The sequence below is a fragment of the Oncorhynchus kisutch genome, linkage group LG7 (assembly GCF_002021735.2).
Source record: "Oncorhynchus kisutch isolate 150728-3 linkage group LG7, Okis_V2, whole genome shotgun sequence".
NCBI classification, from domain to species: domain Eukaryota; kingdom Metazoa; phylum Chordata; class Actinopteri; order Salmoniformes; family Salmonidae; genus Oncorhynchus; species Oncorhynchus kisutch.
In genome coordinates, this window is record NC_034180.2 from 23,278,194 (window position 1) to 23,298,731 (window position 20,538).

General features: G+C 44.0%; 1 protein-coding gene across 4 annotated transcripts in view; it reads right to left on the minus strand.

Annotated features, from left to right (window-relative positions):
• Nucleotides 1-5,166: 5,166 nt before the first annotated feature.
• Nucleotides 5,167-20,538, minus strand: part of LOC109894814 (neuronal PAS domain-containing protein 3) — a 382,790-nt gene continuing 367,418 nt past the window's right edge. For 3 of the 4 annotated variants that reach the window (XM_031828698.1, XM_031828699.1, XM_031828701.1), the window contains 4 exons: nt 19,779-19,885; nt 13,369-13,516; nt 12,496-12,611; nt 5,167-10,011 (listed from right to left, as the gene is read on the minus strand). In XM_031828698.1, the coding sequence (XP_031684558.1) occupies nt 8,540-10,011; nt 12,496-12,611; nt 13,369-13,516; nt 19,779-19,885 (1,843 nt within the window). In that variant the 3' untranslated portion in view covers nt 5,167-8,539. The remainder of the gene's footprint in view (nt 10,012-12,495; nt 12,612-13,368; nt 13,517-19,778; nt 19,886-20,538) is intronic. The other variant, XM_031828700.1, reaches the window with a different exon arrangement.

The following is a 20,538-nucleotide window of genomic DNA, read 5'->3' on the forward strand; positions in this document are numbered from 1 at the left end:
GGGAGCCCGTCCACAATGAATAAAACATGTTTTACGGTATATTAACAAAGATGTAAATAACTAATTAACTCATGCTGAAGTCAACCTTTTCTGGCCCATGGTGTTGCATGTGAATATTTATCCCTTTAAGCTTGGAAAAGAGACCCTTAAACACAGTCTTGGACCACACACCCACTCCACTGAATAGCAGGCTAGTGATTGCCTTGTAATGCTTGCAGTTAGCCACTGATTCCTTCCAAACCACTCATGGTTGAATTTATGATTTCCAACTTGTTGTGTTATGTTCACGACGAGCACCGAGACATTTTATCTATAATTTCTCTTCATATGACAAGATTCATTGTATGCCAACATTGACACAGTTAGGCTTGAAAGCAGTTTGAAAAGCCTTCCAAAAATACCCAGACCCTAGACTGGCTGAGGCTATCCCCTCTCTCCTCGAGTTGGGATTAATGCACAATGATTTTGAGTTTGATTCCAAACATTACTTGCAGGTGTTGGGTACTCAGATGGGTAAGCTCAGAGGTTTGCACCTGCATATGCCAACATACATGGCCATTGGGAACATACTGTCTTTCCCAAGGGCAAGTAACTACCCTCCCTATACTTAGATTATATTTTTGGAATTTGGTGCCACCCAGTGGTGGATTTGGAGGATTTTATAGAAACTGTGGCCTGTTCTCAATAAGATTTGCTCAACTCCCGCGTCCTCTGTCCTCTCTCGCATTCTTTTGAAAAATGTCAAAGGTAATCGAGGAGCGGCAGCAGGGAGATTGAACAGGATGAAAATTGTAATATTTGTGATGTGGAGAAATGACCAGGCAGGAGACGGGAGTACAGTTAGTTTTCGTTTGGTCGGCATTCCAGTGCGCATGTGCATTTCCTATTAGGTGTAGTAACGTAACACTGCCGTAATGCATTACTGCTTAGTAACAGCACAGTAACTAATATAAACAGATGTAGATCCCAGATACTACAAAAATGAGCTTGTATGAAATGAGAAGCTCCTTCTCCACTCGTGCATCAGTTTACATGGGTGGATCCCAAAATAAGAGAGAAAACAGCTGATTCAAAGGGCTGTGGCAGATATCAAAACTATTCTGCAGTAGGATACACTTGTGGTTTCTCGCCAAAAGGAGGCTATCGAGGAGGGGAGGACCGTCTTCCGTTTACTTACTAACGAATTGACACACTCCTCGACCATTTGACCGTCCACTTATTGGTTTCGGGTTTACAGAGGAGAGAGGACAGAGGATGGACTTTTTTCGAAATGAATACAGATCTCTGAATGGGTATCACCCTTCTATCAACATTAATTATAACCTACAACCCGAAAATATTACATTTTCTTGAGACAATAAAAGGCCACTCTAAAATGTGCAGTTTTGTCACACAATGCCACAGAAGTTATGAGGGAGCGTGCAACTGGCATGTTGACTGCAGGAATGTCCAACAGAGCTGTTGCCAGATAATTGACTGTTAATTTCTCTACCATATGCCGCCTCCAATTTCGTTGTAGAGAATCTTGCAGTATGTTCAACCGGCCTCACAGCCAGCAGACCACGTGTTAACATGCCATCCCAGGTCCTCATCATCCGGCTTCTTCACCTGCGGGATCGTCAGAGACCAGCCACCAGGACAGCTGATGAAACCAATGTGTATTTCTGTCTGTAATGTGGGGAAAAACTTATTCTGATTTGCTGGACCTGGCTCCCCAGTGGGTGGACCTGGCTCCCCAGTGGGTGGGCCTGGCTCCCCAGTGGGTGGGCCTGGCTCCCCAGTGGGTGGGCCTGGCTCCCCAGTGGGTGGGCCTATGCCCTCCCAGGCCCACCCATGGTTGCGTTCCTGCCCAGTCATGTGAAACTGACCAGTCATGTGAAATCCATAGATTAGGGTCTAATGAATTTATTTCAATTGACTGATTTCCTTATATGAACTGTAACTCAGTAAAGTTGTTGAAAGTGTTGCATGTTGAGTTTATTTCTTTGTTATACATATATATATAAATATAAAGTGGGTAAAACAACGCATAGATCAACTCGGTAGCCAGGTTCGGGGCTACAGAAGCTTGGGGTTCCAAATTTCAGGACATACAATTAAAATTTGGAATAACGGCACAGCTATTTATAGCCTACATCACTGTGTAAAAGGGGCTGAAATGATTGCCATGTTGATATGATTTTCAGTTTGCTTCCATATGACTGGTTTCACGTTGTGATCATAAGGAAAAATCATCTAAAATCATTTTTATTTGTATTTACAATTTCCTTTTCCAAACAGATTACTCATTTACCTAGCACCTATCAATTTATAGATTCCAGCGCATTGAAAATGGTGTTATTTCTATCGGAGAAAGTACGTAAAGGTGGAGGAATTATGAGGGGATTAAGTAAAGGTCAGAATATGGCATGTCTGTAGACACAACTCTGCCACACCTCCATTTCTATGATCTCCACCCCAAAGAAATGAATAGCTGCCTGTCACATGCGTTACCTCATGCTTAAATTCACAGTCAGAATACAGGTAGACAGAGAGCAGCATATAAAGGGAATAAAGTTCCAGTTACGTGCACGTAACTCTGGTCTGAATTACCCCCTGCGTGCGCTGAAAGATTGCAATAAAAATAATCTCAACAGTAGACCTGCATTAATTCAAACATTCCCTCTGTGAGGCGAATGAATTTACTGAAACATAAATTATCCCTGTATTACCAAAATTGACTGAATAGTGTCTAGTGTTGGTTTTACTTACAGTATAGTGTATGTACACATTTTTCACACATGTAGACACTGGTATTGTGCTGGAGATAATGACAATTTGGTTGAAAAGGGGTGAAATTGCCCTTTAAGCTCTCAAATGAGCTAACTGAGTGTTCTAAAAATGATATTGAAATACATTTAGGGTAACTAGCCTACCATATAAATTGCATATTGTAAAGTGGCACAAACAGTGTTTGAGTATTTATCTTCATAAATCAAATTCAAACAATTTGATACATGTTTCCACCTTAGAGTTATCAGGGCCGGCTCTTGCCTTTTGGGGGCCCGTAAGTGAGATTTGGTTTTAAAGCTAATTTCCTGCAATTCCACACTTTTTGCCACGACTTTATGCCGTGTTAATGATGTCTGCGTGCCCGGTCGGTATTTGGCCATGATTATTACAGATCGACTAACTTACCAATCTAAAAATGGTTACCTGACATGGGTAATTGAGTGACTATCAGTGACTGACATAACAAGAGAAAAACTGCTGATGCACAACCACATTTTCTACCATTCTAACTCTCAACAGTAAGTTGAGACCCCGACTGAGTTATAATAAAAAATAAAAAATAAATGCTTATGTCGCTTATGCCTGGAGTCGGCCCTGATAGTTATGGGTTCATGTTTTATGCGTATGTGCAATTTTCCTTGATGGTTGTGAATAATGCAAGGAGAGTTTCATAACTTTGACCGAAATATACAAATTGTAACCAAGGGCAAAGCAATGAAATTGTAATGAAACTAATGAAAACGAACTTCGTTTTAAGCTCTCCTGTTTGCTTCTCTGCTCATTGAAAGGGTTGCTCTATCAGTCTAATGGGTGATCTTTCTGGTGTACACACAGAACACTGTGAGATTCTAAATCAGAATCAGAAGGCTGGACTGGTTGGATGAGTTCTGAGATGGACAGCTTGAGGTCATTAGAGAATCTTCAGGTTCATAGTTTCTCTCTGCCCTGTGATCTATCATTCATAACCCTCATTTAAAATAGTGTAAAATATTTAAAATGGGCTGGATTGCCTTTTCGGGCTTCTGCTATGATATGACCTCTTCTCCTCACCGCTGCCTGAAATCATGACAGGAAGATTGACAGATGGGCAGCAGTTTGTGCTTGACATACAGACCGACCGATATCCTAGAGAACAGACTGACAGACTCATTGTCCATATAGCTATGCAACATGGTGCTAATCAAGGGATATGTCTGTCAATTGATAGATGCAACAAATATATTTACAACGATCCTCTGCCCATGCATTTGCACATCAAAACGGGTTCAGTATTAAACAGCCTTTAAATCGAGGGTCTCACATTCAAATGATCATGGGGCCAACATCAGTCTTGCTGTTCTCATTGGGGGCTTTATAATTTACCAGGTGTAACACCTAAAAAACTGTTACCGGATTTTCGAAACACCAGCTGAGATAAAAGAAGCACTCAAAATGTTCATACCATTTACTGCATTTATTACAGATGTCGTTAGTAATTTATCACATTTAATATGAAAAATGAACTCAACAGATTATGCTCATTACAAAATCACCAATGGAGAGACAGTTGATGACATGGGCATCCTTTTTCTAGACAGGCCTTGTCGGCAATAACTGGGGAAAGTGTTTAAAATGTTCTACACATTTATTTTCTGCCGCTTAGTCTGGTTGTCTCATTACTCGGATCAAACATACAGTATCTCCGGATAACTATGGCATTCAATAAGACGTCAGTGTTTTCAATGCATTTCCACGAGCTGCATTTCGCTCCAGGCATGATAGGCCTAATGGGCAAACAAAATGAGACAAAAACATTGTAGAGGATATAGCTAGTTTGAAAGACAGTTTCAGCTTTAAACTGGTATTACACCACAGTGACATTGACAAGATAGTCAGATTGTCCAAGATAATGATGTGTGTGTGAGTGTTATTCCATGTGATGATAGTCACTTCATTTGTCTTGTTGTTAAACAGTCTTTCGGTCATTATCACAGTATTGTCTGTCCATGGGTGAGCTAACATCATACTGTATGTTTCAACAAACAGTACTAGCTGCACTCTGATTGACCCTCTGCGCAATCATATAACGATGTGATCAATCAGACTACATGAAATCATTAACAGAGTCCTCTGATTGGAGGGGGATGAACCTGGCGTATCCAGGACTGCGGTCTGACATAGCTACCGTTACGGCAGGAGTGTTGAGTGTGAACATACCTGAATGGATGTCCCAGCAATATTCCCACAACATAGTTTCCAACTAGGAAAAGCATTAAAGACCAGTACACATTTTTTTTTTCAAGCAAGATCAGAAAAGAAAGAAAGGCATAAAGAAAGAATGAAAAATTGAGGCAGCTCACTGAGGTGTGGGATAGTCATTGCGATGGTTGAATAAAATAAATGATGCCAGATGTGAACAGATCCAAGAGAAGTTTATTATGAATATGGCACATGTAAGATGGTAAAAAAAAAATCTTGTTACAGAAAGAACAACCATGTATGTATGACATGTTTCTTTGAAACGGATGGAAACCTACAAAAGTATAAAATAACCCTGTTGTAAAATGAAGTATGTACATTTCTGAAATTGCAGCATTATTCATGGTAAATGAAAATAAAAATATGTTTTTCAAAATGTTTTAAAATAAGCCAGGCACTCAAAGTTAGCTTCAGTTAGTTATGTGTTTTTTCTTCAAAGAAAAAAAATAAAAATAATAATAAGTGTACCATCGTTTTCTCATTTTAATATTTTAATTTGTTTGTATTTAGAATTTATAACACTGTTAACACTGATACTAAGAGAATCCCCTTCTCCTGTAGTATTCATCTACTTGGCACCAAGTTCCTCATAAAAGAATCTGTATAATTGTACAAGAAATAGTTAAAAACACGGACACAGTCTTCACAGGTAATGGAGTGATTTTTCATATTTTAATTTTAAACACTATTTATCTGACAGTAGCTGAGATTAGTTTAAGTCTAAATCACCAGCAATTCATTTTGACACAACACAGTCACAGAGACATTAAAACAGCTCATCCTGCTGTTCTGTTGTAACATATAGGTGTATTTCCTGGTCCGTCCACAGTGTCTGTTTTAAGTGAGCTGCCCTCGACCCGACAGTCTCCCACTCTCACCCTGCTTCGCAACGTCGTAGAAAACACTAACATCTAGGATAGAATCAATCTCAAGTGGTGACACTACGCTCTCCTGCAACCATTCCACCGTTCCAACCAACCGACCCCCAATTTTTGTTCTTTTTTTAAAAACACATTTATTTCATGACCTGGATTTGAGTAACAACACATCTTCACAGAAACCACAGACACTGTTTCCTGATGTAGGGGAGTAGCCTGATTCATTTCAAAAGACAAAGGCTCCCCCTCCCTTTGCTGGACAGACTAAAAAACACTGAACGTTGAGACAAAGCTGCTGGACCGAACAAAATGAAGTAAACCAAACAATCAACTTAATTAACATGCACTTCCAAAACACCTAGCTATAAAAATAGATTTATAGTGCGAAATATTTTTTCTTTTCATTTCTTTAGAAATCTTTAAAATTGTTTATTGTCCTGAAATGCTACCGTGATCTTTTTGTCCTGTAAGTTGCAGGGTCCTTGAAGTCAACAGGTTTGGTGGAAACCAATGAAATACACCCAATGCATACAAGAAGCACAAAGGACTCTGGGAATGTTTCACAACTGAGGCTTTTATGGTTCCAGTCTAGAAGATACATCTAAATGCTACTTTAGCTTTTTGTTGTCATTTTTCGTAGTGTAGTAAATGCAAGCTGGAAACTGTAATCCCAGAATTCCTCAGTGGCAAAAAAATGGCTCCTTAAACCTTTGAGCTAGTTAAGAGACTTTGATCTCTGAGAGAAAGAGAGGTCTGTACACAACAGCAAAGCAACAGCAGAAACAGAAAGAAATACAGACAGAAGGAAGCAGCAAAAGGTGACGCTACATTGGAAGGCCACCACACGAAATCCACTAACCTCCACGGGTCCACTAAGACTGCAGAGGAGACGGAGAGGGTTACACACGTTCCCTGTCCAACCCCAGACTACAGATAAAGCACAGAGAAGACAAAGGACAAAACGGCTACATCAGCTCAGTATATACTGCATATAGTAACACACACTGAAATCGCTATGGAGACTGACAGCCAGTGACACTTACACATTGTACACGTTTACGGTTATCACGCTTGGTAATAGATGACTTGATGGACGGCTGTCAAAAGATGAAGTGACAGTTTTTCCATTTTATTACTATTTTTTTAAACAACAATCACAGTGTTCTTAACACCAAACTGTGAAATAACTTTTTTTTGGCAACAGAGAAAAAATGTGGGAATAAAAAAAAAAAACTCATATTCCGTTTGATTGAAATGCATGTCCTTATTACAATCTCCTTGATATGTGATTTCAGAGAGTCCAACAATGGCTGATGGAAGAACAGATTTGGGAGACTGTTGTTGATAGTAGTGAGGTTTAGGATGGAAGAGAAAGAGGAAGGGTAGAGTAGAAAAAACAATTGACAGAAGCCGGTCAAAGTTAAACATTCATTTTTCAAGTTAATGACGCAAATTAGCCTCAGTTACACTGAGAAAAAGTGATCTAGTTTTGAAAAAATACAACCAAACTCAACCTGCTCCATATAGGTATATTCTATCCTTCGGGCCCAATCCGACCGAGCCTTTCAAACAACTTGACTGAGGGGAGTAGTAATGAACATGAAAATATGTTGATTAGAGGTTTGACTTTACCGAAGGAAGGAAATCTCCCCAGCTGTCACTCAATCACTCATCTCTGAGAGAGAGCTGTGGAACAGAATAACCTACATCAGCCTGCTGAAGGAGGGTAGTAACTAGATGGAACAGTAGCACCATGGAACTGCAGAGAAGGCGTGCATCCCAAATGGCACCCTATTCTCTATATAGTGCACTACTTTTGACCAGAGCCATATAGGCCCTGGTAAAAAAAAAAAATGGCACACTATAAAGGGAATAGGGTGCCATTTGAGACAAAACCGAGGAAATGGAACCGGGAGAATACTCATATCTCGTACTGACCTGTCTCGTGTTCCAAAGTCCTGGGATTTGTAGTAACATTCTATTCACAGGTCAATACCCGGCTGAAATTGCTTTTTTAATGCTTGATTTGCAAGTTAAATCTGAGCTATAAAAAAAAAGAATCAAAATTAATTCTAAAATAGACAACTATTCCCTCATTATGAAATAACTTTCAAATCTCTTTCTTTTAAGGTTATGTCTATGACCATGTCAAACAGGGACCATCCTTTTGTCTTCGTCAACCTTGATCACATCAAGATGTGGAGCAAAACCATCCAAGGGGTTTCTTTCCATAGAAATATCTTTTTCGCCATCAACCTTTAAATACACTAGACATCTTCATAAAGATGCAACATAATCAACTCAAATAAAAAGTTGTTTACCCAAGACTCCAGTAGGAGACCAACGGTAATATGAATTCTCTGTAGGCAAAAAGGAATTCTTTACAATAAAGAATAGTTCGTTTAGTTTGATCAGAGAAAATGTCCATCGTACTGTAAGAGGAGTAGGAAGAGGGCGAGAGATTGATAGAGTGGGAGTCAGTAGAGAGAGCGAAAAGATAGAAAGACAAGGAGCCATTCATTTCTATTATATAAGCTCGTTTGCTCAAATTCAAAGTGCTAGAATATATTTATTTTCCACTTGAAACACAGTCTTATGCCTCAACGAGTCTCTGACAGTTGAACACAGTAATATGGTCTTGGTGTTTTGCTCTAATCTTCTTTGCGCTCCAGAGTTTGTGTGGTGTGTATCCCGTTACTGTAGATAGGGAATGGAAGAGTAGAGAACAGTCCCTCTGCCGTGGTGAATACATTGGCTGCTGGCATCTGGGTGAGGCTGGCGCCGGACACGGCACCGCCAAAGGGGCCAGCCATGTTGAGCCGGTGGACGTGATGATACAGCATCTCCATGGGCGTCTTGGGGTCGATGCCGAAGCCGGGGCTACCGTTGACATCCACAAAGTTCATAGCGTGGGCAACGTTGTTGGGCAACAGGTTGGCACCTGCCTGCATGGACAAGGTGACGTCGGCGGGGGCATAGCGGATGGTGCCAGTGGTGTACACCCGGGAGGCGGCAGTGCTGGTCGTGGCGAGGGTGCCGGTGACCCGGTGGACCAGAGGAAGCACCACGTTCCCAGCCTGCAACCTCTGCAGGGCCTCCAGGTCGCTGGTGTACAGCAGGGAGGAGGAGGAGTTGGAGGTGGTGGGGGTGCCCTGACCCTGCTGCTTGTCGCGCGGCGAGGCTGAGAGGGGTGGGGACAGGGGGTCGGAGGAGGAGCCAGAGCTGGAGGGAGGGGCCAGGCTGGCCACGCTGGAGGCTGAGGAGGGGGTGCTGCTGTTACCGTTGAAGGAGGGGGGTACGCCCTTTCTGGTTCCTCCACCCCCGCCGCCTCCCTCTGTTCCTGGGGGAGTGAGCACTGAGTCTGGGATGGAGACCTGCAGACTGCCAGGCTGTGGGGAGGGAAAGGTGTCGTGGGTTGGGACGTGCTTCGTCATGCTGTAGGGGGACTCATTCCTGGAGATCTCCCTGTTGGGAGGGTAGTTCCAGATGCTGCTGTCGTTGTCGAAGTTGATGGGCTCGGACATTTCTGTTTTGATCTTGAGCACAGATGCACTGGCAGGGGAGGGGGGCAGCAGGAGGGGGGCGTCCCCCCCCAGGGTGGGGTGGTTCATGGTGCCAGGGCTGGTGGTGGCAGAGGAGAGGCGCAGGCGTCTAGAACGACTACCGTCCCACTTCTGCTTTTTCCTCCTCTTCTTGCGCTTCTGCTGCTTGCTGGCGGCGGGGACGGCGAGCATCTCAGTGGCCCTGTCACAGTCTTTAACGCTGTCGTCGTCATCATCATCCTCCTCATCATCGTCATCATCTTCCTCTTCGTCAGAGGAGGACGGCGAGTTGTGCAGCTCCACTCTTCCATCTCTATCTCCGTAGTGCTCCACCTTGATGTGCAGGCCCCCCAGTCGGCCTAGTCTCCTCTCCTTGGTCTCCAGCTCGCAGTCGCTGGGCTCCAGGTCATCCTCGCTCTCCTGGCTCTCTGGGTTGGAGGAGCTGTCTCCTTCCTCCTGACGCCTCATCTCCTGCTCTGAGGACGACTGGCCCTGCTGCTGCTTTTTACTGTCTGTCTCCGGGTCCTCGCTGTTCTCAGTCTGGTTCCCCTTCCCGTCCGACTTCGAGTTCTCGTTGTCTTCTGGGAGAAAGATGCCGTTTAGTGTGCAAACCTGAACAGACCTCAAAACTCCATGTATTCTGTATAATTACATGTCTAAATAGCCACTGTTTTGGAAATGAAATAATCTTTCATGCAGTTTATTTAGCTTTTTAGATGATATTCAGATATATGTATAATTCCCATCATCACTCAATTTGAAGCCTGCACTTCTTTACTTCCCAAAATACCATTGTGTTCTACTGTCTGTCTGTCTGTCTGTCTGTCTGTCTGTCTGTCTGTCTGTCTGTCTGTCTGTCTGTCTGTCTGTCTGTCTGTCTGTCTGTCTGTCTGTCTGTCTGTCTGTCTGTCTGTCTGTCTGTCTGTCTGTCTGTCTGTCTGTCTGTCTGTCTGTCCTGTCTGTCTGTCTGTCTGTCTGTCTGTCTGTCTGTCTGTCTGTCTGTCTGTCTGTCCTGTCTGTCTGTCTGTCTGTCTGTCTGTCTGTCTGTCTGTCTGTCTGTCTGTCTGTCTGTCTGTCTGTCTGTCTGTCTGTCTGTCTGTCTGTCTGTCTGTCTGTCTGTCTGTCTGTCTGTCTGTCTGTCTGTCTGTCTGTCTGTCTGTCTGTCTGTCTGTCTGTCTGTCTGTCTGTCTGTCTGTCTGTCTGTCTGTCTGTCTGTCTGTCTGTCTGTCTGTCTGTCTGTCTGTCTGTCTGTCTGTCTGTCTGTCTGTCTTCTGTCTGTCTGTCTGTCGTCTGTCTGTCTGTCTGTCTGTCTGTCTGTCTGTCTGTCTGTCTGTCTGTCTGTCTGTCTGTCTGTCTGTCTGTCTGTCTGTCTGTCTGTCTGTCCTGTCTGTCTGTCTGTCTGTCTGTCTGTCTGTCCTGTCTGTCTGTCTGTCTGTCTGTCTGTCTGTCTGTCTGTCTGTCTGTCTGTCTGTCTGTCTGTCTGTCTGTCTGTCTGTCTGTCTGTCTGTCTGTCTGTCTGTCTGTCCTGTCTGTCTGTCTGTCTGTCTGTCTGTCTGTCTGTCTGTCTGTCTGTTCTGTCTGTCTGTCTGTCTTGTCTCTGTCTGTCTGGTCTGTCTGTCTGTCTGTCTGTCTGTCTGTCTGTCTGTCTGTCTGTCTGTCTGTCGTCGGTTGTCTGTCTGTCTGTCTGTCTGTCTGTCTGTCTGTCTGTCTGTCTGTCTGTCTGTCTGTCTGTCTGTGCTGTCTGTCGTCTGTCTGTCTGTCCTGTCTGTCTGTCTGTCCTGTCTGTCCTGTCTGTCTGTCTGTCCTGTCTGTCTTCTGGTCCTGTCTGTCTGTCTGTCTGTCTGTCTGTCTGTCTGTCTGTCTGTCTGTCGTGTCTGTCTGTCTGTCTGTCTGTCTGTCTGTCTGTCTGTCTTCTGTAGTCTGTCTGTCTGTCTGGTCTGTCTGTCGTGTCCTGTCTGTCCTGTCTGTCTGTCTGTCTTCGTGTCGTCCTGTCTGTCGATGCTTGCTTGAGTGTGCCTGTCGGTAATGTCTTGTCTGTTCCTGTATGTTCATGTCGTGGTCTGCTTCTGTCTGTCTGTCTGTCTGTCTGTCTGTCTGTCTGTCTTGTCTGTCTGTCTGTCTGTCTGTCTGTCTGTCTGTCTGTCTGTCTGTCTGTCTGTCTGTCTGTCTGTCTGTCTGTCTGTCTGTCTGTCTGTCTGTCTGTCTTCTGTCGTCTGTCTGTCTGTCTGTCTGTCTGTCTGTCTGTCTGTCTGTCTGTCTGTCTGTCTGTCTGTCTGTCTGTCTGTCTGTCTGTCTGTCTGTCTGTCTGTCTGTCTGTCTGTCTGTCTGTCTGTCTGTCTGTCTGTCTGTCCTGTCTGTCTGTCTGTCTGTCTGTCTGTCTGTCTGTCTGTCTGTCTGTCTGTCTGTCTGTCTGTCTGTCTGTCTGTCTGTCTGTCTGTCTGTCTGTCTGTCTGTCTGTCTGTCTGTCTGTCTGTCTGTCTGTCTGTCTGTCTGTCTGTCTGTCTGTCTGTCTGTCGCTATAGTGTTGGCTTGGCACCCGATCACCCCTTGGATACTGGAGCAGTGGAGCCCTCCAACCGTACTGTCAGAGTGAGGAGGACTCGCTACCCAGCAGCAGCTGGCATGGGTCACAACTCTCACCATGCACGCTGGCATAGGGGGCACTGAGGGAGGCCTGGTGCCAATGGCCAATATGCTGGCACTTCCCACAGACTGTCACCCAAAATCATCCTCTCCTATCCTGCCCCCTCCTCCCCCTTGTCTGTATTCCGTATTGGAACAAAGCTGTATATAGCCCTGCAGCTTGTATATATCTAAACAGTAGTGCTGGCTGCTACCTAAATAAACATATATCTTAGGTCAGGTTATAGTGTCAAGCACTGTCAAGCAACTGTTGGTGTACAGTATATATGCTATTTAGCAGATGCTTTAATACAAAGGGACTTACAGTCATGCCTGCATTCATTTGACATATATGTAAGCACCATGCTCTACCGACTGAGCCACACAAGACCAGAAAATGACTTTATTAATACAATTATATTGATTGATTGATGGTACCGTACCAGAGTTCTCCTTGGACTCGGACTCGGAGTCGGAAGTCTCTGAAGACTCAGAGGCTTTCTCTGGAAGGTTGGGCAGCTGGGCGATGTCCATGGGCGTGTCCTTGTACTCTGGATTACTGCAGGAGACGGACAATACAGGAAGGAAGTCATTGTCTTTGCCAATAGAGAATTTAAAACAGATTCCTGCCAGGGATTGCACAGCACACAGCGTTTGCCATTCTCCTAGTGTTCTGATTGATCCAGCTGTCCCTAAAGCATAGCCCCTCGCTCTCTGGCTCTCACAGCTGCTCTATGGGCCTGCAGAGGTGAGGAACAATTAGGAAGGCAATTGAAAAGATACATCTATTACAGTTGACAAAATAGTTGTTTTTCTTCCCTGTGCTGGTAGCTAAATTCAATTAGAAAAATGACAAAAACAACATCTCAATCACTTTAGAGTGCTGACATAATTCTACAATGAACAATTCAGTGATGCCAATGGCAGAAATCATTTACAATGACAGTTCCTTACAGAAAACTAATACTGGCAGAAGTATGCCATTATCCTCGTATGACAAATTGGGGGGGGGGGGGGGGGGGATGCAACATGTGAATAGGAATTCACAAGTACGCATGGTTAAAATACTGAAATGATTCAAATAACTTTTTAATTATGTCCCATTGGTTGAAAAATGAAAAATGTAATTTATTTAATGAAAACTGAATCAATGCTTGTGTTTGCTTCCTGGTGTAGCTGTGTATATTGCAGAACCCTATGGGCCCTGGTCAAAAGTAGTGCACTACATATGGAAAATGGTGCCATTTGAGAAGCAGACTGTTTCAGTGCGCTGGCTGGCATGTGTTGGGTAGTTCACAGATGGAGCCCTGCCTTACCTGAGTACGTAGTTGACCCAGATTATGTTCTTTTCATTGGCGTTCTTGGCATTGATGGCGATGGTGGCACTGGACTGGATCCAGATGTACCCACCGTTCTTCTGGATCCAGCGGTAGTACTTGGTCACACACTGTCCCTTGTTTATCACTGGGGGTGGAGAGGAATAGAGGAGAGAGGCGAGATACGAGAGGGGAGAGGAGAGGACGAGAGGGGAGAGGAGAGGACGGGAGAGAGAAGAGAGGGGAGAGGAGAGAGATGGAGAGGGGAGAGGAGAGAGAAGAGAGGGGCGAGAGGAGAGGACGGGAGAGAGAAGAGAGGAGAGAGATGGAGAGGGGAGAGGAGAGAGGGGCGAGAGGAGAGGACAGGAGAGAGGAGAGAGATGGAGAGGGGAGAGGAGAGAGATGGAGAGGGGAGAGAGGAGAGGACGGGAGAGAGAAAAGAGGGGAGAGGAGAGAGATGGAGAGGGGAGAGTAGAGAAAGGGAAGAGAGGGGGGAGATGGAGAGGGGAGATGAGAGAGGAGAGAGATTGAGAGGGGAGAGGCGAGAGAAGAGAGGGGAGAGAGAAGAGAGGGGAGAGGAGAGAGATGGAGAGGGGAGAGGGGAGATGAGAGAGAAGAGAGGGGAGAGGAGAGAGATGGAGAGGGGAGAGGAGTGAGAAGAGAGGGGAGAGGAGAGAGATGGAGAGGGGAGAGGCGAGAGAAGAGAGGGGAGAGGCGAGAGAAGAGAGGGGAGAGAGAAGAGAGGGGAGAGGAGAGAGATGGAGAGGGGAGAGGGGAGAGGAGAGAGATGGAGAGGGGAGATGAGAGAGAAGAGAGGGGAGAGGAGAGAGATGGAGAGGGGAGAGGAGAGAGAAGAGAGGGGAGAGGAGAGAGATGGAGAGGGGAGAGGAGAGATAAGAGAGAGACCATCAGGTGGCATCCAACAGCTGTGAGGGGCTGTGCTGCTCTCTGTTCTACCTACCATCATTAATCAACTTCTCTGACTGGCTAAAACAGGAATGGGGATGTGTACTTGGTTGCACAGGGCACACTATTAAATACCTCAGAGGACAGTGTGTGTGCTGATCTGGAAACAAACGATAAGGGAAAGATGTGTGCATACGTAATATGGAATGAATGAGAGTCAATCGGGACCACTTATGAATAAATTATTGCATCATGGTGAAATATATATATATCCGTTGTAACAAATGCAAAGATATCACTACATATGTGTGTGATTTCAAACAATGTACAGCGTATAACTAGTTCGTTAGTTAGTGATTGCGCTTGTATCTATGGGTCTTGATTTAGGGTTCGGCATAAGGTTAGTGGTATAATTATCGGCTAGATGCTCAAAATGATATTGCAGGTGATAGAAAGGGCTTTCTAAAGAAATATTGTGCGTTTGTTTCCGACCCAGGACTCTGACTGTATGCATGGAGGATGGCTGCAGTGAGCCTCGCACACCACCAAGGGGCACTGTGACTCTGCAGCTACCAGCTACCTAACTGCACTACGCCACACTGCTGGCTATGTCCTTGTCTGCCTGAGCATAAGTGAAGACGCTCTGGTGGTTGCAATAAATTTGGCTAAATTAACCGCTGATTGGTTATCTCAACCAATATGTATCTGCATTAATCATGGCTCTCTAAAACTGAAACAGTCAGAATGTGAGCGAGGTAGTAAATTCATATTCTTAGTTTAATTACGGCTACAAATAGCTTCTACCATAAAAATAGTTCCATGGGGGGGGGGGGGGGGGGGGGGGGGGATGATGATTTATATAAAAAGAAGGCCAGTAATTAAAAACTATTAGGAACTAATAGCATTGTTTAAGAAACCATCCCAAGGGTTCAGAAAATTGACTTTAGATCACTGACTGCTTTCTTTTCCTATACATATATAGAATTAGAGGACAAGATCGAGGGAATTGAAATTAAAAAACTTGTTTTGCTTTCAAACCAACTAAGGGTAGTACAGAGGAGGTATACTGTAGTGTTTAACCTTGCTCTCATCTTCATAGTTTATTCTACGAGTTAACAATGATTTGTTGTATAATGTGCTACATTTTAAAAGGGAGATGGATAAACAATATGTATATTAGTTTCAGTTGAATAGTCATTTGTGATTATCTGAATACCAAAATATTGATTCAAACTGCAACTACAATATTTGAGAAAGGCGGTTGAAATATTTTTGAAATAATTCAGAATTGGTTAACTTTATACCGTATCTACTGTGATCATATTGATTAATAATATTGGTAAAGGCACATTTTTTTTTCTATCCAATTATTGCCATATTTATTTAAGATAACAAAAAACATTTTTCTAACCATAAATAACTTGACAAATCAAGTATACAAGACAAACTGTAAATCCTACAGTCATATTCTGATCTTAGTGAGTTTTGACCAGGCCTTGCACCTCTACAGCCAGTGTCCTGGATCTCTCTGCCTTTGAACCCGAGACACACCAGATCTCTCTCATCTGCATTAGCATCAATACACTCCACCCCTGGCTTCCCTGGTACCACGTCTTTGCAGGTGAGGCTTATTCTTTAACCCCTTTCAGTTACAGTGCCATTAAATCAATCAGGGGTCTGCTTGCGACTATTGATTTAGTGTTAATGAAGGCCAGTGTTTTCCGGTGCCGGAGTCGTCCGCTAGCTTTTGGAGGCATTAAAAGGAATACGGGCCCTTTAATCTGTCTCTCTCTCCTGCAGCCCCAGGCATGCCTGTAGGATGGCTTCTGTGAGCCTCTTCTCTCCCTCTCCTCTCTTCTCTTCCTGTCCTTCAGTTTGTTTTAATCACTTGGATTCTTTCCATAATGGTGGCTACCTTTCAGATACCCTTTACCCAAAGTGGCCCGGCTTGCAACGAGGGGTGTCACCGTCATATAAAAGTAAGTAATTTACACCCGTGAAATTGCTTTATGGAAAAGTCCTTGCAGTCCATCAGGGTATTATCGTAAAGGCAACCCTTTTATGAATGAGAGAGGAGACGGGGGGATGTTCTCTTCTCCACCAGGTTTTAGATTTTTGTCTAGCTTCACAAGAAAATTCTGCCTGTTGTGGTGAGTGGTGTACGTCATGTTTTTCGAGGAACACTGCATTGTGTAAGCCGAAAGCTACTGTTTACCAAAGCTTTGAAATCACAGCAACTTTTGCCTGTGTCTATTCAACATTTCAGCTGTATTTTTCAGTATCTGTAGAGTCTGCTTTTAAGTATGCTAACAAGTGAGCTGAGTTGGTTTCATTAGAGTCGGTCTGAACTAGTCTTAGGAGACAGTTTCTGGTAGTATGCCTGGAGGCGGATGGCTTAAGTCCTCTGAGATTTAAGTTCTTTCAGCTACAGTATCCTCTCCAATCTCGCTCTCCCTACCTCATGAAAATCATCTCTTTTCCCCAAGTCTGATATAACAGAGACACTCAAAGCCATTTGTTCCTGCTGTATATGCGTCAGTTCATGTATCAGATAATCTGACTAATGCAGGCCTTGTCTTAACATCTATCTTTTTAGAATTAATAAAAAAAAAAAACTTTTCAGTCGTGCCTCATGCTTAGAGAAGTGAAGTATGAACTTTAGCAATGTACACAGTATAGACTTACTGTATATGAAATGGAGTCGATCTGATTGGTTCGTACTCCTATGATATGCTATGAATAAAAAGTTGAGCGACTAAATGGCCATATTATAAAGCTTGGACAAAAGCCAATTCATTTAAACACCTTCTCCAGTCTGGCTCACTTATGACCTCGTGTATAGAGAGTTGGCCAAGTGGAATAATATCTTACATTTCCTCCAGGCCACGTGACCTTGTCACCCTGTCTGATCTGCTCACAGTGTGCATTTGTCATCAGCTGATTGTTGCAATTCAGACCAACTTCCAAAGAATCGAATACCTATGAACACCCTCTTCATAATGCATTATCAGCACATTTATGATGCCCAATGACCTATGATGCACGACGTAGGTGCTAATAGCTGCTCATGAACATCTGCAACTACATTCTTGTTCAGTTAGTTATCCTCATACAGGCCACGTTATCATTAGATATGGGGTGATAATGTCACTGACGATGATAATGATGGGAATATTTCACTGATGATGATAATGATGGGAATATGTCATGATGAAACCATCAATAGAAAATAGGAATTGAGCAAAGTCGTTATTTTGTCCGGGGGAATTGAGAGACCTTAGTTTTCCGAATCCCAATTGCTCAAATAATTCCCATGGCTTTCTTCTCTAACAGTAGATACAGTATAATATACCTTGATGAAATCGATATTGAATCCACTAACGGCCATACTAAGGGGACAAACATGGGAAATTAGTGCACACTTAAGTGTGATGCTGCAATTCATCTGACTTGTTCATTCCACGCGTCAATATTTAAATTGCATCCGTCACTAACTCAAACATAAACTATTCAATAAATACACTGAACAAAAATATAAACGCAACATGCAACAATTTCAAAGATTTTACTGAGTTACAGTTCATATAAGGAAATCAGTCAATTGAAATACATTTATTAGGCCCTAATCTATGGATTTCACATGACCTATCAGGGGTGCAGCCATGGGTGGGCCTTGGCAAGCAGAGGCCCACACACTTGGCAGCCAGGACCACCCACTGGAGAGCCAGGCCCACCCACTGGGGAGCCAGGCCCACCCACTGGGGAGCCAGGCCCACCCACTGGAGAGCCAGGCCCACCCACTGGGGAGCCAGGCCCACCCACTGGGGAGCCAGGCCCACCCACTGGGGAGCCAGGCCCAGCAAATCAGAATGAGTTTTTCCCCACTAAAGGGCTTTATTACAGACAGAAATCACCCCTTATTTCAGCTCATGAAACATGGGACCAACACTTCATATGTTGCGTTTGTTCAGTGCAAATAAATGAAATAAATATTTAGCAGCATTGCACACTCAACCAATTCCAAGCCAATGCACTGACTGTAAGTTGATTAAAGCCTGGGTGGAGCATCAGATGTAATAGATAGGAGACAGACAGGGGTAGCTGGAGATATGCAATGGTGGAGCCACTGTTTGCTGCTACTGCCTAGCCTGCTGCCTCAATCTGCCTGCCTAAGCCTGTCTTATCAATGCGATCCATGGGCAACACTCCCTCTCTAACTCCCCCTCTGCTGGGTTTCAAATCAGCCACTAATGGACCCAATCTGGTGCCTTTTTAAGGCGAAGGGACAGTTCCATGCAGCAGTAATTGTGCTCTAATTCAGTTGAACTCCCAATATCTAATCAGACGGCTCCAAATTCCCTGGCCCAGGAGGCAACCCCAAGGACTCTCGTTCTACCTGCCCGGCAAACACCTAATAAAGCAAGGGAATTTACACCCTACAATCCAGCATACAGCACGAAGGGAAAACCCAGGACGCAGCTGAGCTCACGGGACTCCAAAAATGGCAGCCTGCCTAGTACTGAATCCACGTCGGAAAGCCCAATGAAATGGTGCACTGCTCACGCAACGCCTCCTCAGTTTTTACCAGCCACAGTAAAGGTTTAATTGGCGAAACAAACATAGCAAATCATGGCACGTTTTGGGAAAAAAAGGTCAAATAAGCAGAGCGTACCTCGTGCCATGGGCTATAAAAACTGCTCAGTTGGGGTAAAGATGCAAAGACATCTTACAAAGATGACCGCCACTCTTAAAGTAAACTTAGTTCAAAGTTGAACATAAACAAACAAAGAAGACATGCAGCCATTTCTTTTGAATGGAATGTTGGGAGTGAACTTGATATCACTTTCACTGGGGTCTTGGTTTCCCTTCTCCCTCCCTGGGGTCTTGGTTTCCCTTCTCCCTCTCTGGGGTCTTGGTTTCCCTTCTCCCTGGGGTTTGGAGACCTACTGACCTACAGTATGGGGAGGATTTATTTCAATGGCACATAGTTCTAGAGCCCTTGATGTTGCCACCCCCAGAGATTTCCCCTGTCCAAAGTAAGTCACAGAGGCAGATCACAATGGGATCATCTAGTTGATGTCTCTCTACAGGCCGATTACACTGATTCCGGCTTTAGCTCAGTGGACTAACCCAGTCTTGTGGCAGGTAGGTAGACCTGAGTTCAAACCCCAGATGGTCACAGAGGCAGATCATCTAGATGTTGTCTCTCTTCAGGCCTATTACACAGATTCTGTACACTGACAAGATCACAACAACTTTGTTCCTGAACAACAACAGCTCTGCAGTGAAGCAGACGAGGACCAATGCTTTTGGTGTTGGGTGGAGAGATGACGCTGGAGATAATTCTGACAGTTGTCCTAGTCTGCCCCGAGTGACCACTACCCATAACAAAAAGCAATCCTAAATCAGGAACGTTACTCTGCAATAAAGTGTTCATAATAAGTTGTGTTCAATACTGAAACGTTGTGGATACGTTGTGGTAACGTTTACAGTATAATACTCACAGTCTAAATGGCTGTGCCGGATACCCTCCACATCCTCCGCATGAATGAACTGGTAGCACCTCTTCCCTACGATGTCCACTGGCGTCAGGTCCATGTAGTCGCTAATTCTACAACAGGGATTTGAACAGGATTCAGCATGTAAGGCAAGAGAAGAAGCAGCAACGGAAACAGAGAGAAAGATTCGAATGGGGTGTCATTACAGTGTAACCAGACAGGCAATTTTTCTTGTCACCCTGATATGTCAAACTAATGACTCTGAGGCAGATAAGCCCACGTATAACTCAGAACATTCAGGGACAAAAGGCTATTATGGAACCTAGGATGTCTTCCCATTCCACATGATAAAATGCCTATCACTTAGTATTGAATATCATCTATCCCTTCTTTTTTTGGTTCCCCCAAAAGCAATCTGTCTACTATCTATCTTAAATATTGTGCGGTTATTTTCTGATATTTCTAGTCTCCCACAAACCCTATGAAACAGATGAAAGAAGTCCTGATCAGTTTCCTTTTTTTATTTTCCCCAGAAAGGCTGAGACTATCTCACTGTAAAACTGACTGTCCAGATGTGATTTCCCCATAAATAACTGACTGTCTGGCAGACAGCGGTAAAATACATCTCAGTGATCTCAATCCCGTAGAGATGAGGACGGGTAGCAAAGAAATACAATGCACAAGATGAGGTGTACAATACATCGGCCTATTACTGTGCAATTTCCAAACAAATCATACAAATAACACTGTAGTGATTAGAGTGTAA